General features: G+C 40.2%; 1 protein-coding gene and 1 long non-coding RNA gene across 9 annotated transcripts in view; both read right to left on the bottom strand.

The window, feature by feature from the left end:
• Nucleotides 1-19925, bottom strand: part of TRIM36 (tripartite motif containing 36) — a 50330-nt gene that overhangs the window by 14488 nt on the left and 15917 nt on the right. For 4 of the 8 annotated variants that reach the window (XM_083464489.1, XM_083464485.1, XM_083464487.1 and 1 more), the window contains exons 3-5: nucleotides 9243-9568; nucleotides 3411-3557; nucleotides 1141-1236 (exon numbers count right to left, since the gene is read on the bottom strand). In XM_083464489.1, coding sequence (XP_083320615.1) covers nucleotides 1141-1236; nucleotides 3411-3557; nucleotides 9243-9568 — 569 coding nt within the window. Of the gene's footprint in view, nucleotides 1-1140; nucleotides 1237-3410; nucleotides 3558-9242; nucleotides 9587-19925 lie in introns of all 8 variants that reach the window. The other 4 variants (XM_083464484.1, XM_083464488.1, XM_083464486.1 and 1 more) reach the window with 1 other exon arrangement.
• On the bottom strand, nucleotides 11502-19918 carry LOC310688343. The gene is made up of 3 exons (XR_014516876.1): nucleotides 17532-19918; nucleotides 15468-17172; nucleotides 11502-15023 (listed from the first exon to the last, which is right to left on the bottom strand). It is a non-coding gene; the product is annotated as an uncharacterized lncRNA (long non-coding RNA).

Raw genomic sequence — 19925 nt, 5'->3', positions numbered from 1 at the left:
CAATATCTGATGGAATCTGTACAAAGGCTCCATGGATAATGTTTCTACGTATTTTCTTGCCTTAAGATTTATTTAAAGTCATTGTTGCTCTTGGAACATTGTTCTCACATTACTCTTCAGACTTCTTTCTTTACGAAGCATCACTTTCTTAAACTTAGAAACTCAAAAATTCCAGTATTCCAAATGTTAAACTTGCCTTCAGCCAAAATGCTTGCAAAATGGCTACCATCACCAATATAAGCCTCTCCCCGCAGTCTCGTCTGCTTCAGGATGTAACTTACCGCTACTTGCTTTTAAGAAATGCATATTGGTTTCCTCTAACCCATGTTACGATTTTGTATTGCTTTCTGAACACTTTGCATGCAATACCACATTGTGGCATATCCTTCATCACAGTCAACCTTTTTTTAAAAAATCTGCATTATAAATGCCAGCCTACTGTGGTACATCTTTTCACCCCAATTCCTAGAATGAAGATAAATATTCTCTACCCACCTACTAACCAAATATGCCAGATTCTTATTCAGCTTACGTAATTTGTTTATTATGTTCTTTAGAAACACATTTATAGACAACTCTGCCAAATAACTGGATGAATAACTGGATCTCTGTGACAAAACAGAACTGGGAAAGGGAAGTAAGTTTTGAAACTACCAAGTAAAACCTGAGGAAGACGGAGGGAGAATGGCTGATTGATTCATATTAGGTGCATTTACACCCCACTTGTCTTCCAAGGAGTGCAGGGTAGTGTAAATACATTGTAGTGTAAACTTAAGTTAGGCTGAAAGATAGCGACTGAGTTGCAGGTAATCCAGTGAGCTTTGTGGCTGCGTAGAGATCTGAACCAGAGTGTCATCACTCCTAGCGCAACAGCTTAACAATTATACAGTCCCTATCTAGGAACCACTCCACTTTTAAAGAAATTTGTATGCAAGTATTTTAAATATAAATGCCTGATCTATGACTAATATACATGGGGTTTTTTTTAGGGAAAACTGATTTATTAAAAATCATTTATTTACTGCCTTGAACAAAACACAACACCTAGCCAACATGCATAAATTAACATTAAAATGAGCACTGTTAAAAATGAACACACATCACAAGAGAGTTTAACACATGCCAATAAATAATTCTTACCTCTGCCTCTTTCATTAAAAGACCAAGTTCTGTAATCTGGCTTTTCACCTGGCTCTCCTTACTAATGAGGTAGTTTATGTCTTTTGAAAGTTTCTCCTATTAAAAATAGCAGCAATTCTGGTTAGAAAAGAAGTAAAAACATTGCATAGGAATTCTAAGGCTAAATGTTCTGCTGCTTTTTGAAGCAGAATCTCTGAAGCAAACAGGGAATTTGGGGGCTCTTTTCAGAGGAATATCAGGATATTAAATAAATAAGTAAGCAAATCCCCTTCAACAAGCAACAGTGTCGTGCAAAATACCATCCCATCCAAGCTAGTGTTTAGGTGCTACTGCAGCTAATTGCCACTGTCTGTGAGATACAAACAATGTATAATTCAAGTAAGTACAGCTAAAGCATGATGGGAAAGGGTGTGTGGTAGAACTGGTCGTGATCCACATGTGCACCGCCCTGAAAGTCATTTCTGCAACTGCAGTACAGGTGAAGAAAACCAGCTTTCGTTCATGGAAACCAATGCCACTTCATTCTATCAGAACATCTGTAATCACCAAACTGCTTCAGTCTGAAACAAGAGTAACTGAGAGTCTGAATAAAGGAGTACCAATCCACTCCTGTCATCAGAACATTGCTTTATTCAAAGTATGGTTCATACATAAAAACTCCTCGTGACAAAAAGTCCCTACAGAATGAAGTGAATTCAATAATTAAAATGTCATTTGTTCCACAAACACAATCATAAAACATTTGTCTATTTGAACAGCTGGTATGAGCCATGCTAGGAATGGTCAACAGTGTTAATCCAATTTAAACTTCCATGCTTCAAGAACATTAAACATTTTATGAGCAATAACCACGACCTCTGTTTTATAGGTTAAGGCTGGCAACATCCAATTAAAAATGTCTGATTGTAAAAAAATATATTGTAATTTGGTTAGTTAAATAAAACCAAAATGATTTTACCTCTAAAGCTATCAAAACGGCATCGCCATGACTATTTCAAGAGCATGTGTTGGGCAGGCTGCAGCCAGGGCTGCTCCTAGGCCTTAAGGTTCCCCAGAGACCAGATCTGTTCTTCTGCAGCCCCATCTATCTATGCTATCACCCATTTCTATAAATCTCCCACAAGACACCAGGTGGCTAATGGCAGTGCTTCCTGCCATAGGAGGCAATGCCAGGTACTGGCTCTGGAAGGATATGCTATGCAAGCGGACTGTTCTTCAGAGCCACTGCCTAATACAAACACAACGTCTGCCCAGTGGATGCTCTGGCGCCCATTGCCACTGGAGCAATAATCTCAAGAATAGAATCAGATGTGGTTTTCAACACAGGCCCCTTCCTAGTGTCCCCCAGGCAAGGGAAGATGTGAGAAGAGGGTAACCTAATGAGAACAGGCCTTTTCAGTGGGGCTGTGAAAGGGCCTTCTCAGCGAGACTCACCTGGCCCCACCTTTGCCATGTTTCATGCACCAGGCTAAGACCTTTCTGTGTACCCAGGCCTTTAGATAATTAATGCTGCCTCCTATAGTGGTGCAAATATCTTAGTGGGGGGTGGGACTTGGCTCTTATTAACATGTTGTGGATCACAGAATCATAGAACTCTAGAGTTGGAAGGGATCCTAAGGGTCATCTCAAGCATCCATGACAGATGGCCACCCAACCTCTGCTTAAAAACATCTAAGGAAGGAGAGTTCGCCACCTCTCGTAAGAGACTGTTGCACTGTCAAACAGCTCTTACTGTCAGAAAGTTCTTTCTGGTGTTTAGCTGGAATCTCTTTTCTTGAAACCATGGGTTCGTGTCCTGCCTTCCAGAGCAGGAGAAAACAAACTTGCTCCATCTTCCATGTGAGAGCCCTTTAGATATCTGAAGATGGCTATAATATCTCCTCTCAAGTCTCCTCTTTTCCAGGCTAAATATACCCAACTCGCTCAACCATTTCTCATAAGGTTTGGTTTCCAGACCCTTGATCATCCTGATGAGCATTTTATGTACCGTGTATTATCAGTGTTTAAAAATATTTCAGGTTTCAAATTGTTTTTGTGTGTTACATTTTATTCTTGTCATGTCACGTTGAGACTTTTTGTTATAAAAAGCAAACTGATAAACAAAATAAACGAAAAGTGTGCCATTTCAACAGATGGCGCCTACATTTGCAAAAATAAGCCTGTATGCAAATAATCTCTGTGTGTGTGTGTCTGTGTTAAAATACACCAGGAAAAAAACTTCACGATGCTTTTGTTACCAAAGATGAAAAAATAAGAGCATTCCCCCTTACCTTGAGTGTTTTGTAGGCACTGCTCATTGTAGTCACTCTATGGTTTGCATGTGAGCCACCCAATTTGCAAAGATGACAAACAGGCCTTCTGCATATTTCACAATACATGTTTACTCTTTCCATTTCATGTTCCGGACACATCAAAATCTGACAAGAATAAAATAATTTAAAACGTCTTTCACGAACTGCTCAGCAACACAGGTTATTTATTATTCAGTATGTTATATATAATCTTCTGTGTATGAATATGCTCAGATTTTAGACTATGCACACAGAATCAGGGAAATTAACTTAAAAACAAGATTTTAAAATATATTTAGTTTTTGATAAAAACTAATTAAAAAGCACAAAGTCAGGAATTCATATAGCTATCATACCTCAGTTCATCCAACCAATTTCTTGCAAAAAGAACATTTCAGAAACATGATTTTAAAAGGCTAAGTCTAGTAGCCATCAAAAGTTGACAATATGGAGGGGAAGAGATACAAACATGTTTCAATCAAATTAAGCCAACCATGTGATAAATAACTGAATGTCATAATTTCTTCCTAGAGAATGACCCACTGTAACAAATAGGAATTTTGAAGGATAGCAGCAAATTTAATTTTATTGAAATTCAACTATTTACTAGTTGAGAAAAAATAATAGGGAAATAAAACATACTTCCACTACTGTGTGTTCTTAACAGCCACATAGGTTTGGATTCTTTTATTTGTTCCATTCAGAGAACATGGCTTTCCCACCTCATTTCTCCATCTGCAGCTCCCTGTGCCCACTGAAAATCCACTGGGCTTGGTTGTGAATAGGATGCTATGTGCAGGAAGAGGGACTGACAAAATAAGACCCCACAGATCCACACATAAACAGACTTTACTTACACTCAATGCAACAGAACTTTAGGATTAAAATCAATTTGCTGTTTCTACTTGTGGTTTTTCCTTACCAGGAGCCTCGGTGTTTCACAAAATGCATGAGAGAAATCTGGATAAGAGATGGGCTTTGTGTTTACAAAAATGGGGAATCAGCTGCTCTTATCCCAGGATCCTAGGTATACCTGATACCTGCAAGAAGCTAGCTGAGATCAATCCAGACTGCAATCTCCACCTCCTGATCGAGTTTAAATGCATACATCAAGGCTTCAACATCCAGCATAATTTCTTATCCCTGCTTTGAGTAACGTCTAGCTGAATGAAAAGTTCTGTAGAACTCAAAAAGCAACTTTTTGGCCAGCCTTAATTGCTCAACTAGATTTCCCTCTTGTGGACTCCAGAACTCTGTTTCAAAATCAGCTTAAGACGGTATGTGTCAACAAGGCATGTTAGATCTTTTCAGGAATAGGTGCAGATGACAAACTAGCCTAAACTGGACAAAAGGACCCCTAGCCACAGCTGCAATCTGGACATCCAAATAAAAGGCCAGGTCTGTTAAGCCCCTGCCCACTAGCTACAAACTGAAAACCCCCCTTTTTTCCCAAAGAAATTGTTGCATCTTTCAAGACAAACTGAATCCCTATTCCCTAATCAGTAGCACTTACATCCTTATCTGGATTAAGCCCCACTTTATTGGCCCTCAACTAGTAATGCCCCCAGGCATTGCTCTGAAGCATGAATAGTTGTATCCAATGGTGTTGCTCACTTGCCAGGCTTCTGTCAACAGAGCAGCAAAGAGAAGCAATCTTCAGAGATTTCCCCCCTGCTGTGGGAGATTCCCCAGCCCTTTGGAGCAGATTTGGGAGGTGGAGGGGCAAGAGAGAGGTGGAGATGCCAAAGGTTTCTCTGTTCTATTGACAGACGCCTTATCAGCTAACACTGTTGAATACAATCCAAATACCGTAGTTTTTCCAGAATCTGATGTCAAGGGAAACAGAACTGCATTTTAATGGCAATGCACTCAAAATTCCTGCCGAAGAATTTATGCTTTTGAATTATGGTGCTGGAGGAGACTCTTGAGAGTCCCATGGACTGCAAAAAGATCAAACCTCTCCATTCTTAAGGAAATCAGCCCTGAGTGCTCACTGGAAGGACAGATCCTGAAGCTGAGACTCCAATACTTTGGCCACCTCATGAGAAGAGAAGACTCCCTGGAAAAGACCCTGATGTTGGGAAAGATGGAGGGCACAAGGAGAAGGGGACGACAGAGGACGAGATGGTTGGACAGTTTTCTTGAAGCTACCAGCATGAGTTTGACCAAACTGTGGGAGGCAGTGGAAGACAGGAGTGCCTGGTGTGCTCTGGTCCATGGGGTCACGAAGAGTCAAACATGACTAAACAACTAAACAACAACAACTCAAAATTCCAGTTGTTCACCATATATGCTAAGCAGCGTGGGGAACAAAACCGACCCCTGTAAGATACCATATGGCAGGTTTCCTCAAACTCAGCCCTCCAGATGTTTGGCCTACAACTCCCATGATCCCTAGCTAGCAGGACCAGTGGTCAGGGATGATGGGAACTGTAGTCCCAAAACATCTGGAAGGCCGAGTTTGAGGAAGCCTGCCATATTGCCAACATTTTTCAAGCAGTGGGTTGGCCAACGAGTCTCAGTTCACTTTCAGGTGGGCCTCACTGCCACAGCCAACCAATGCCTCCTCACTTGTCTGCCTCGTCCCCTGGTCCTGTCACAGTCTTTTGGATGAAGCCATGCCAGTATTACAATTTCCAGCATGCTGAACAAATGTGGCAAAGGATCTGAAATTCAGAGTGAGGGAGGCAGGCATCCCCTGAGGGGAAAGGGTCAGAGGAAGAGTGGGTGGAAAACAGGCAAAAGAGAAATAAAAGAGTGTATTTTTAAATATAAGTATAATGGAATAATAATAAAATAAAACTGGGAATCAGGCAGTTTCCATGTTCTTAACATTTGCCACACCCTGCCGTAGGCCAATGGCCAAGAAGTCAAACAAGAGTCCTCACAGCACCACTTTCTGAAATCAAGCCTTCAGAAAGAACTAGAGTCACCATAAAAAGCCATCCAAAAGGATTTGATGGTCAACTCTGCCAAACAATTTAAAAGGATATCATTACTTGATGGCACTGGATGCTTATTAGTTAAAAGACTGTGAAGGAAAACTGGTGAACAAATGGAAGAATTAACTGCCAAAAAAAGTGTTTTAGAAGCAAGCCATCTGGCTGTGCAAAGGGATGGAAAATGTTGTTTCTTGCATTTGGTTTTCTTTAAAAAGTAAAGCAAAATTCAAGCTAGTTGTTTCACCTAATTACTTGTTTTGCATGTTACAAAGATTTGCTTTTTTCACCTTACTCAGTTACAGCGATTCATACGATTGTTTACAATTTTAAATAGCAGCTAATATAAGAGACGTTATAATTAGATTGGACTAAAAACCCACAGCAGCCTTGAATTTAACATTTTAAGGTTAATTCACTTTAACAAGATTACAAGCAATTACAGGATTCCATCTGCTTCTCTTTCTTCACAGAAGAAAGGACAAATAACCATTTAAAACAGTTCTCCTGCAGGTGCTATGGATGGGAACTAGCTCAACAATACTACTATCTTGCCTGAAATACTGTAGGTAGCTTTCTTTTAAAAATAGTTTTCCTATTAAAATTATAATTTTACAATGATGGGGCTGAATACAATGCTCTATTTGTGCAAATGAAAGGCGCTCTCACTCGCACAAATGTATGTACCAATTTACACACACACAAACACAAACTGTAACTCCTGCACTGCACCACATTCCATTCTGAAGAATTCCCCAACTCTCACAGAACTTTGCAGCTTTTCAGTGGATAGAAAAGCACTACTGCATTCACACCATGCCTTAAAATTGGGTTTTTTGGGACCCAAGCCTATATTTAGCCTAAAGAATATGTTTGGATTGGGAAAAGCAGAAAGCAAACACAAATAAATCAACTCTGAGTGATTTATAAGCTGGAAATTGAAAGGAAGTTGTTAACTATCCAGGGAATTAAAATCTGGAACACAGCCCCAATAAAGCTAAAAGCAAATAACCTCATTTGTTTTCCTAAGCTGAATAAGCTATATGTTTTGTACAGCCAATTTTAACCTCAGGCGTTAGGAGACAGCCTCTTAGGGCAAGAATGATTCTCATTCTCATTCACAAAGCCATTTCCGACATTAAATTAGGTCCCAAGTAAAGATATCCATATACTGTATGAAAGTAATACAGTGAAGGTGACAGGCAATGAAAACTCCAGAAATGAAATAAATGATTAAGATCCAGCTATGCCCATGGGGTATAGCAATTATAGTGGAGGCACCAAATAGGATTGTGAATTCTTTTTTTTCCCCTTGGCATTAAACACTGTCACATTTAGAAATGTGAAAATGGGCGGACCTGTGTCAAATTAGTTTTAAACACTGCACATACACAGAGCATTCTCAACCACAGTGCTGGAAAAAGAAGTCAGCCAACCCAAACGAATGCTGAGCAGCAACTTAGAGGTAGTTTTGCTTTCCCTGTCATGTACCACATAGCTTGATTACTTGAGCCTTGGAGCTAGTTACCAACTGACTTTGCAAATGAGGTGAAGTCAGACCATAAGCCAGATACTAAAAACACCATGCGACAGCAGCAAAGCCTGATAACCTTAAAGGTAAAGGGACCCCTGACCATTAGGGTCCAGTTGTGACCGACTCTGGGGTTGAGGCGCTCATCTCGCTTTATTGGCTGAGGGAGCCGACGTACAGCTTCTGGGTCATGTGGCCAGTATGACTAAGCCACTTCTGGCGAACCAGAGCAGCGCATGCAAACGCCGTATACCTTCCCGCCGGAGCGGTACCTATTTATCTACTTGCACTTTGACATGCTTTCAAACTGCTAGGTTGGCTGGAGCAGGGACTGAGCAACGGAAGCTCACCCCGTTGCAGGGATTCGAACGCCGACCTTTTGATCGGCAAGTCCTAGGCTCTGTGGTTTAACCCACAGTGCCACCCGCGTCCCGAGAAAGTAGAGAAACGCTTTTCTCCCTCTCTTATAATGCTAGAGCTTATGGATATCCAATGAAGATGAATGTTGAAAGACTCAGGACAGACAAAATAAAGCACTTCTTCACACAGTCCATAAACTATGGAATTGGCTCCTATAAGAAGTAGTGGTTGCCACCAACTTGGAAGACCTAAAGCAGAGGTGGGGAACATGTCGCTCTTCAAACTTCCATTCCCATCAGCCCCAATGAGCATGGTCAATGGTCAGAGATGATTACAGGAGTTGCAACCCAACAACATCTGGTTGTGCCATAGGTTTCCCAACCTGTCTTAAAGAGAGTCACATGGCTCTGGCCCACTTGATTACCTCGGAGGGAATATGGCTCTTAATACAGAAAAAATGTTTGCCCAATCCTCATATATAAGGTTTAAAAAACCTGTAAAATACTTAAAATTACAGAGTTACCATCACCACGCCAAAATATCCCACTCAGCATAAACTATATGCTATGCTAGATGTGTAATAATAATAATAATAATAATAATACTTGGAACTCATTCTACCAACATAAGTAATAACTACAACAAATTTAAACTTTTAGTAGATTCTTAAAAGTTTACAAAACTTGAAAATATCTGAAGACAGTTATCCAGAATAATTCAACAGTAACAATGGTGTACTATTTTCAAAATAAAACCTGTTTAGCACTATGCTCAACATCCAATTTCTGTTTGGAAATTACATTACACAGTTCTCTCTAAAATGCAGCTCATCAACAGTCATAGCAACAGAATCAGAAGACAAAATTTTGGAATTTATAATCAAGAATACTGAAGTAATTGTTATGCAGCAACAGCTAGCATACAAATTGTATGTGCACAAAGGCAAGCCAGTTCTATTACACATTAAACAAACTCACTTACTTTAGGCCTGAAGTTCGTAGTTGGTCCCACATATTCATGTTGCGCTTTTACAGTTCCCCAGGGATGATGTATTTTGAAGCATTCGTTGCAATAACTTGCACTACAATCCATGCAGCTCTTTGTGGATTCTTGCGGTGGAGGTTTACAGAGATCACACATAATGGCTGTAGCTGCCCTTGCTGCCTGCCTATATCGTTCTACAATAGTTTCCAAAGTGAAGTTGCGAAACAGGCCATTGATGCCACGCTCTCCCAGGTCTATGTCATGCCGGCATCCAGGACAAGGGAAGGTAGTTGCCTTAGGAGTCAAGGAATTGCGTTTCCAACCTGTGCAGATGGCAGGAGCTGATTTAGTTGCAATGTTGATAAGGAAAATGATTTGGCAGGTGAATAAACGATAATCTTTATTTATAAATTCCCTTTAATGCATATGCCATGTGGCTGGCATACTTAGTAAGGCTGTAAATAAATTGCACAACTTTGCAAAAGAAAGATAATATGGAAGCTAGAGCAAAATGTTTGATATTTCATCTTTTGACAATCCTCAGACCAACTTGAAAAATGCTGGAGTTGTTTTTTTGTTCAGTAAGAACCTTACTGGAAGAGACATTATAATTCAAGGGAGAGAGGTCTGGGAATGGCAAGTCTCTCTTCAATTTTTGCTCAGCCTGAATTCCACTTAACATCCTCTGTAACTCACTGTCTCCCACCATAATCCATTACTGTTTTGATGAGTTGATGAATATATTGCTATAGCACAAGCTGAGTGCAGGATGCAAATCTAAACAAAAAATAAACCCAACTGTAAGAATACCCTGAATAGCAAGATGAGGCTATCTCTTCCAGCATGCTCAGCAGGCTTACGTTTACATTCATTCCCAACTGCAAATCTTGGCTGAAGCATAATAAAAACAATTGCAGCTACGAAAGAGAAAAGGAACACCGGACACTTACCTTGAAGGTTCTTTCTAGTTATGTTGAACAGGCATCCAATATGCTGGCTGGGTTTAATTCCTCCTATCCTATTCTCCTATTCCTATCACCCTGGAAGGCAGGGAATACGTGACAAACATTTGGGCCAGCCATGTCACCCTAAGCTTCTCCACCAGTTCCATCTCATAGCAAAGTTTGAGACAGAAGTGCCGAGAAGAGTCCAGAACAGAAAAGAAACAAAACCACAATGTGAACCTAGAAAAAAACAGGTGGTGCAGAATCCTCGTTCACAGGAGAATACCCAATACAAGCTGGAGATTGAGGGACAATGACCACCAAGATATGTACTGTTTAGTAAAGGGAGTAGGGACTTCCATGGGGCTGTCCAGCAGATTTCTAGGTAGGGATCATTAGTGTAAAATGTCGCCAAAGAGTATGCTGTCCTGCTGGAGGGGACCGTGATATGTTGAGGTTTTGGGAGGTGCTGTGAACTGTAAGGCAAAAAGATGCATGCTTTGCACCATCTGGTCAACCGCAGTACTAGATTTTTTTTTTCCAATGACCTTTAGTGGAAAGAGACAAAGAGCAGGTTTGATTGGCTGTTTTTGTTCAATAGAAGTTTGTAGGCCCCTCCTAATGCCTAGCTAGTGCCAGATTCTCTCCCTTAGGTGAGAGGGTTGCAGGCAAGTTCAGCTCTTGTTCCCTAAGGAAGGCAGAGTTAACCATCAGTGGATCCATTTGAAAGATCTGAAAAATGTGCTTAATGTTCTTTGATCAAAAGAACTTCCAGATCTAAGAACTTGCAAGTGGTGGTAACTGCCATTAGAAAAGGAGACCTTTGGGGACAGCAGTCTTAATGGATCATCCTTCAGTGTTGCAAAGGGAGGTGCTGTGAGAGCCCTGACAATCACATGCAGGTAGAAGTTGGAAATCTGTGCACAACCAGAGGGCAGGGGAGAGATGCCTCCTTCATGAAGCGTCATAGGTGTGGATGGGATCCTAAAGCTTTGGAACCGCTGGTATCTACTGGGGGGGGAGGAAGGTTTAGAACCAACAGGACAGTTTCTTCACCTCTAATGACATCCCACTTCCTTCGCTTGTCTGACAAACTAATACGCAAGGTCATCAATCGCTGCCTATTTCATGCACTGAACAAAACATTTATCCATAAGGAAGACGAAGAAGGCTAAAGCCTGTAGTCCATAAATGGCCCTCAGAAGTTTTTTTGGCCCACTGAGGATCTGCTGGGAAAAGGCACGTTTGATACCTACTGTATCTATGCAAGAAAATCTCAGCTGGTGGCTCCACCGTTGCTGAAGTAGGCATCTTTTATCTTTCCTCCATCACTACTCTTAATTTACTTAATATATTCTTTGTAGCCCACGTTCATTGCTTGGCTGAGGGAGCTGTGGAAGAGGAAGGAAAGAGGAGGAGGAGGAACAGAGCAAAAAGGAAAAAAACTATTCCTTTTGAAGAGAAGAACATGGAAGTAGGCTAGGAAAATGAGCAAGCCATGAGACGGTAACCAGAAAAGAGTAAAGATGATAGTTAAGTGCCGAGAGAGAAAGGAGCAGCAAGGAAAATCGGTCCTGGGTCAAGGCAGGGAACCAACTGAGGGATGAGCTTAGGGTTACATGGCTGGCCCAAATGCTTGTCATGTGTTCCCTGCCTTCCTAGAATTAATCCAGATTATTGGATGTCTCAGTCACCTCAACTGAGAATAGACTTTTATACATGAGTGAGAAATATTCATATGTCGCTTTCATGACTACGTTCTGGCTGGGCAGTAATAATAGTGACTTGGAACAAACTGCAACAGAGCCCTCTTCAGTATTAAGCTCTGGGTACATGTTTTCTATGCAAAGAAAAAGCCCTGACTTTTTACAACACACATTACAAACATCTAAATTCTATAAGCAGATTTATATAAGTGTCACCAACTTTCACACATTTCAAACAATTTGTTTCCAAGATCAAGGCTTTCAAAGAATTTGGATTTGGGGGAGGGGGGCTAGGAGAATAGAAAAATATAAATTAATATTAAAATGAATGATGTATACTATGAAAATAAATCAGGAAGTTGTCGGACACCAAAAGCCCTGTGGATTCCTATTTTTCATTCTCTATGCTTTTCCCATAGCACTTAAGTTCTATTTTTCTTTTTCCAAACATTTATAAAAATCTCAAGATATAAAAATAATAATAACACTATTTCACATTAAAAATAAATACCAACTCAGCATATATATAAATCCACAATCATAGTCAATAATCAATACAATTTTGACAATGTATTCTTACCATATAGAGATGCTATTATATTTTTCAATATCCATATTATATCTATTTTTCATATATTCAATCAACAGGATCCATTCATTTTTAAAATAATTCCTCTTTTGTCTTCCATCACGCAGTCGAACCAACTCTGAGTTTATACTTTTCTACCAGTTTCCAAAAATTAACTAGCCATTCTTTAATCGTAAGGGCTCTATTTTCTTAAACCATGAAATTTGAGTTCCGGGATGTCAAAACTTGGCAGGAAATATTTCTCAGATATAGAGCATTTCTGCATAAGAATCTTTCTCCATAGCAAGCTGAGGTACAGAGAAGAGTGCAGATGCTTTGCAATTCTGCTTCTTCTGCATAGGAGCCATCTCTCAAAAACGAGGAGCCATTTCTCAAAAACAAGATACAACTTTATACAAAAATCATGTGATTCAGCCAACTGAAAATGAAGGTGATACTACATTGGGTTCAGGAGACACATCGTTGTCATCATAGGGCTAAAAGTTGACTGCTGTTACCGCTTCTGGGATGCAAGAGTGAATTATGGTAGTGATTGTGGTGTGCAGTGCAGACTGAGGATGTGCTAGAATTGTGAATTCGAGTGTTTATGTGTTTGATGCAAGTGCATTGATCCTGCAAGGAAGCTGGACAAAACTGCATTTAGATTCCATGGGGCTGGGAATTTGATGGGATTGGTTTGTTTAATCGTTTAACTGATTTGGCGTATGGTGGTTGGGAAGTATGAGTTGATTTTTCTTTTGCCTAAATATCATTATTGGACATTATATTTATTTTCAGATGCAATCTATCTGCTGATGTTTAGAAAATACTTTATTTAGCATTTACTATGTTTTACAATATGCACTTTTCTTTGTATTTTGCGGCTGAGTTCTATGCTAAAGAAGACACTCTGTTCAGTTAATTGTGTCTTCTATTATGTGTAAATTCTCTGGTATTTTTTGAGTTAGTTTTTTATTTAAAATGTCTTACATCTAGGTTGCAAACTGCTTAGACATTACTTTAAATAAAAGTGGTATATAAATTGTAAAAAAAATAAATAGTAAAAGTAAATAAAATTCAGGATTGGCTTCTGTGACTCTGCAGCAACCCTATATACAGGAAACATACTGTCACCCCTATGCATAGTAGTATCACAGCCACAAAGTGGCTACCTCCAAATTAGTTGGTTAAAGTATGCAGAGTATAAGCCAATATAATTGTTTCCTAGTTCTAAAGCTATATTTTAAGAACATTAGGCTTTATCTTGAGGACTCCTTCGTCCCTGACACAAAAAGAGAAATCTGGATCCAACCCTATAACAGACAATTGGCCATATGAAATATTTTTTAGTAGAAAGTTACTCCTCAAAACAATATTTTCTATTAGCTGTAGGCACACTTCAGAACTCAAAACCCCCTTTATGTGAATTATTGATGGTAAAGAAGTGAAAGCAGCTCATCCAAGACCGCACTCCAGGGAAAGATGTCTACCCTTAGATTCACAGAAAAATATGCAGTTATAGTGATGAGTGCATTATAATTTGATCACGGAACCCTAAAGCATGCCCGTACACTAAACAAGTTTAATCTCAAAAGCCACATGCCCTACAAAAAAGGCATACATGCAGTATATTAATTGCAGACACTGAATAACTCAAGACCTTTAAAGTAAAAAAAGAATGTAACATGCAACATGCAATTAAAAGCAGCAGTCATATGTTGGCTAGTACGGCAGGCAACTAATATCACTTATATTCAAACTATTGACTATTTAAAATGGCAATTAAGCAGGCAAATGTAAAAAACAGAATCCAATTTTAAAAAATAAATAACTGAGATGCAGTGGTCAAGTTTAAACAAGGTAATCTGAAATGCTTAGCCACTAGCATGCTTCTGAAGTGCTGGCAGGTGTGAACCCTATAGTTTCAGGCTAAAATATAGAGTTAGATAACACAGTTATGTGGTCTTTATATCAATTAATTAAAAAAAAGGAGAAGCATGATAATGAAGGCATGCTTTTACATACATACTGGTGACACCATGCTGATGATTCGTAAATATAAAAGATCTAAGATGTTCCATCCCTTTTCATGTAGTCTATTTATCTTTGCTTAGACAAAACTTTTACATAGCATTTTACTCTGGTTCACACAGCTGCAAAAGAGCCCATTTTAAAAAACTGGGGGAAAGCACCAGAATTGGCAATCCTCCACTTTTAGTAGTGAAGCCACTGGCTACTTCCTCTGCTTCGTTATTTGCTTTTGAGAACATGATATGATTAAGGTGGTAAAATTTAGTATTAATATGCACTGCTCATGTTATATTTGCTTTATTTGCCTTCAATCATATTTCATATCCAAAAACAGAAGCGTCTGTGACACCTTAATGGCAAAGTGGGCTTTTATCCTCAAATCCTTATGCCATAACAAACGGGTACATTTTTCTTTAAGTATCACATGACTTTTGTTGCAGACCAGGACTAGCCAATGTCATGCCCTCCAGGTGCTTTGGACTACAACTCCCATCAGCCCCTGGCAGCATGGCCAATTAAACCACAGAGCCTAGGACTTGCCGATCAAAAGGTCAGCGATTCGAATCCCCGGGACGGGGTGAGCTCCCTTTGCTCGGTCCCTGCTCCTGCCAACCTAGCAGTTCGAAAGCACATCAAAGTGCAAGTAGATAAACAGGTACCGCTCCGGCAGGAAGGTAAACGGCGTTTCCGTGCGCTGCTCTGGTTCGCCAGAAGCGGCTTAGTCATGCTGGCCACGTTTCCCTGTTTAGGGAAGCTTTTAATGTTTGATGTATTACAGTATTTTAATATTTTTTTGGAAGCCGCCCAGAGTAGCTGGGGAAGCCCAGCCAGATGGGCAGGGTATAAATAATAAATTATGATGATGATGATGATCCAGAAGCTGTACGCCGGCTCCTTTGGCCAATAAAGTGAGATGAGCGCCGCAACCCCAGAGTCGGTCACGACTGGACCTAATGGTCAGGGGTCCCTTTACCTTTATGCAAGTTGTAGTCCAAAACAAGGCTAAACTTTTTTCATATCTGGTTGATGAGAGTTCAGAAACTTCAACTGGTTCAGAACACAGCAGCCCTATTTTTAACTTAGGCATTCCATGTCATTTTGGGATCTTGATAGAGTACTTGAAAGACTGTTTTCATCCGTATGTACCTGTCTAAAATTTATGAGTACTGCTACTGTGTTAGATATCCTCAGGTGCACCAACCTTCAAGGGGTTAAGTAAGTAGCAACCAGGGAGGAAGTTTTCAAACGCCATCCCTTCTTGCAGGCAGATTTGGCTGGCAACAAATATTTTATCATTAGGCAACAAGCTAAGACCTTTTTATTTTCCAAAGTTTGAGTGACTACTACTTTAATTGCCTTGCTCTGCTTTATATGATTTTAAATCACTTTTTACAGGGTTTTGTTTCACCAATTTTGTTATTGTTTTATAATTAATTTTGCTGTAAATTGCTTTGGAAATTTGATTAGAAAAGTACTATGTACATATTTTAAACACAGGGGGAACATATTGCAATAACTGTACTCTGCCCACTTTTCCCCCCATGCAAATATAAATGCAGAATTTGACCCAAAAAAAATTTTTTTTGCTGCAAATAGGTCCTTACTACCACCTACTTTAATCTTCTTCCCACATGCATGGCAAGGGTAGTATTAATAGCTGCAATTCATGCTCTTTTACACATATGCAATGAGTTTCACGTGAGTAACAGAGCCTTCCTGTTCCCACAATAGGTTTGTGTGTGGGTGTGTTTTTTTCTTAAGAAAAAACATTATCACTGTTTAAAAGTATGATTTCCTACAGCAAAAGCCAGAAGAACTAGAAAAGGGATAACACATCTTTTAATTCAACCTACATTTTTTAATAAGCAATATCACCAGCATAATGAAGAATAAAAAGTAAATTTCCAGGGTGTATTTTGAAACAAAGCTATGTTTTAAGGTCAGCTGGATTCAAGTTCAAAAATGAATGCTTGCTCTCCTCAGATAAAATATTTCCCTTAAGGATACGCGGGCATTCAGTGACAGTTTAGGAATCAAACTTTGAGAAACCTTTATTTACATTATGGCAATGTCATTTTCCTTGAAGGTTAATAAATTTTACTAATCGATTTAGCATTGGAACCCTTTTTCAGTTCCATTCATGTCACTCTGGAATGCATTCATCCTCACAAGATGCACTTTAAAAGAAGAATATATATGTACCAGTAAGTCAAATATTTTGTAATCTGTATTTTCAAGCACAACATGGGATATCAGTGAAGTAGAAAGTACCGTATTTTTCTGTGTATAAGATGCCCCCATGTATAAGACAACCCCTGGTTTTTTCAACCCAAAATTAAGTTGTTTAGCTGGGGGGGGGACCAATCGCTTGCCTGCCTGCCCGCCACTGCCAATCGCTTGCCGCAGCCACCAACTGTCTGCCCGCTTGCCGCCACCAACAGCGCACCCGCCCACTGGCCATAGCCAATCGCCTGCCTGCCTCGCCACAGCCCCCAATCGCCACATCCAATCACCAGCAGGCCTTGCCGCAGCCACCAATCACCCACCCAATCACCGCTGCCAATCTCCTGCTTGCTGCTGCCATTAATCGCATGTCCCCCCTCTGCATTCACTATCCGTGTATAAGACAACACCCAATTTTTGCCTAATTTTTTTTTAGCAAAAAGCATCGGGTGGAGCTGTGGGAAAACCTCGGTGCCTAGGACTTGCCGATCGTATGGTCGGCGGTTCGAATCCCCGCGGCGGGGTGAGCTCCTGTCGTTCGGTCCCAGCTCCTGCCCACCTAGCAGTTCGAAAGCACCCCTAAGTGCAAGTAGATAAATAGGTACTGCTTTCTAGCAGGAAGGTAACGGTGTTTCCGTGCGCTGCGCTGGTGCTGGCTCGCCAGAGCAGCTTCGTCACGCTGGCCACGTGACCCAGAAGTGTCTTCGGACAGCGCTGGCTCCCGGCCTCTTAAGCGAGATGAGCACGCAACCCCGGAGTCGGTCACGACTGGCCCGTACGGGCAGGGGTACCTTTACCTTTTATCATCTTATACACGGAAAAATACGGTACTTCTGACAGTCTTTAATGGGAAGGGGAGACTGAAGAACAAGCAGTTCTCGTTTGGAGAAAAATTGTTAGCCTACAGATATGTAACAAAGGTGTCAGGCGAGCCTCCCTGGGGGGAGAATTCCACAAACAAAAGAGCCACAGCAGAAAATGCCTGTTCTCCTGTTGCCACCCTCCAAACCTCTTGTGGGGAAGGTGAAGTTAGTGCAACAAACTCCCCCTGCACCCTCCCCAAATCTGCTCGGGGGGGTCGGGAGAAGCCCCAGTATAGCATGCTGTCGGAGGACACTGCTTCCATTGCAGAAATGCTTCCATTCTGATGGAATGATTTTCTTAGTGCTATGCTGAATTCCACCCTTTAAGTTGGCTTGTGTACACTAAAAATAGTTAAGATTAAGCAGTGTTTGTCCAACAAACAATAATACTATTTCCAGTTTAGCCAGCAATCTAAATGTGACCTTGCCAATGGGGCTGCAATACTATACCATTTATCCAGCAGTAAACTCCATTAAATTCAATGGGACTTACTCCTCAGTAGAAACACAGAGAATTGCATTGTGGTTATACTTATTCCTAAAGGATATTCTTTTATTTGTATTGATTCTTTTAGATCATGCAATAAGAGCTACCAAGTTGCACTCTTGAATCCAGTTGACCTTCATATCTGTTCCACAAAGATGAGGGTAACAGTTCCTAAACAATATTACCTTTATCCACCCACTAAGCTTGGACTTGACCACTGATGTCTAAGAGAAGTATAGGCAAACATATTTATTACAAGAGCCAAATACTAACTACTGCCATACAAAAGTGAAGCATTTCTACCTCTGCACCCAAGAGACCTCCTCTGTGAGGCTGTAAACAATGAACAGAAAATTGTTTTTAGAGGCTGGTTTACTATGGTATACTTAAAATAATGGGTCAGGTGCCCTTCTTCCCACTGCAGAACAGAAAAATGGATTAGGTTGTAACTGCATGCACACTTACTTGCGTGTAAGTTCCACTGTGTTTGAGGGGACTTACTTCTGAGTAAACAAGGACCAGATCAGGCTGCACAATTGTTATGAGGCATTGGGGGGAAGAGAGCTTGATTTCATCTTATCATGACTACTAATATCAAGTTGTCAATATCTCTAATTAAAAGGTGAGGGTTTATTTTAATACAGTTCTTGTTTCTTTTAAATTACAGAAGATAACTGTTACATTTTGAAGCATTTATTATTGGTTAATTATAATTGTCTTAGACAATTAATGTAACCTCAAACTTACTTACCATAAGGAGATTATTCATAACTCTATATCCAAACACAAACCCAGAACCAGTTAATTAGCCAATAGTTCATAGCCCTACTTAGGCATTTTATAACAGCAGCAGCACATATAGATTTATTAAGTAAAAGTTTAACATATGCAAACAGTCATATAAGCCCTTTTGAAAACACAAGGTATTCCAGTTATGGCTTCTACCCCAGTAACAATACTAGTAAAATTTAGTTTCCGGTGTGTCAGGACTGCAACTACCAAAGGTACAAGGAAGAACGTAAGATCCCTGGGAAATCTCGTTAAAAGGATCAGATAGCAGGTGATGGGAAAGACCTCTCCCTCAGATCCTGAAGAACTGTTGCAAATCAAAGTAGGCAATACTGTTGTCTACATAAATGGCAGGTGGACAAATTGTCTTACCCAGTACAGTACATGTCTAAAATGTATCTGGCAATTTTAGTTGGCTTTGTGAACAATTCCAGCATCACACAGCAAACCAGATATAGCGGAGCGTAGAAATGAGTGGGGGAATAAAGCCATGATCCTAAACCCTCCTTTTTCGAATAACTGATGAGCAGGGCTTATTTCCAGTAAGATGGATTTAGGGGTGCTCTAAAAGGTCTAGAAATTAAATCAACACAAACACAAAATGTATGCTTAGCAAAGTCAATTACAGGGAATGTAAACCCAATTGTGATACTACTAGAAATATACAATGGGCTCTGGTTTATTAGGGCAAATGGGGAACTGTCCCCAGTCAGTCTCTACCTGCCTGTCTTCTTACCTACAACCAGTCCTCCTCCTTAGTTGCAGCAATGTTCTTGTAAATTTCAGCAGGGAGGAGGATGGGGACAAAATTTGAAATAGTTGGCTCTGCCTGTCATTGGCCTTGGCTTCATTACTTTTGGTCTCCCTGCCTTCTGTTCCTTTGGGAACCAGCCACCACTACATGTGTGATCCAGCCCACTTCACTGCAAATCTAATAATAATATTAATACATCTTGACAATAATAAGAACTACCTATAGAACACTAAGGAATGTTACAATTAAAACAAAAAAGATTTGGCTTGTTCCAAATAAATTTTGCAATCCACTAATCACAGCGTTACCTTTACA

The sequence above is a fragment of the Podarcis liolepis genome (assembly GCF_965112155.1).
Source record: "Podarcis liolepis genome assembly, chromosome: 11".
NCBI classification, from domain to species: domain Eukaryota; kingdom Metazoa; phylum Chordata; class Lepidosauria; order Squamata; family Lacertidae; genus Podarcis; species Podarcis liolepis.
This window is presented reverse-complemented; position numbering and strand designations above follow the sequence as displayed.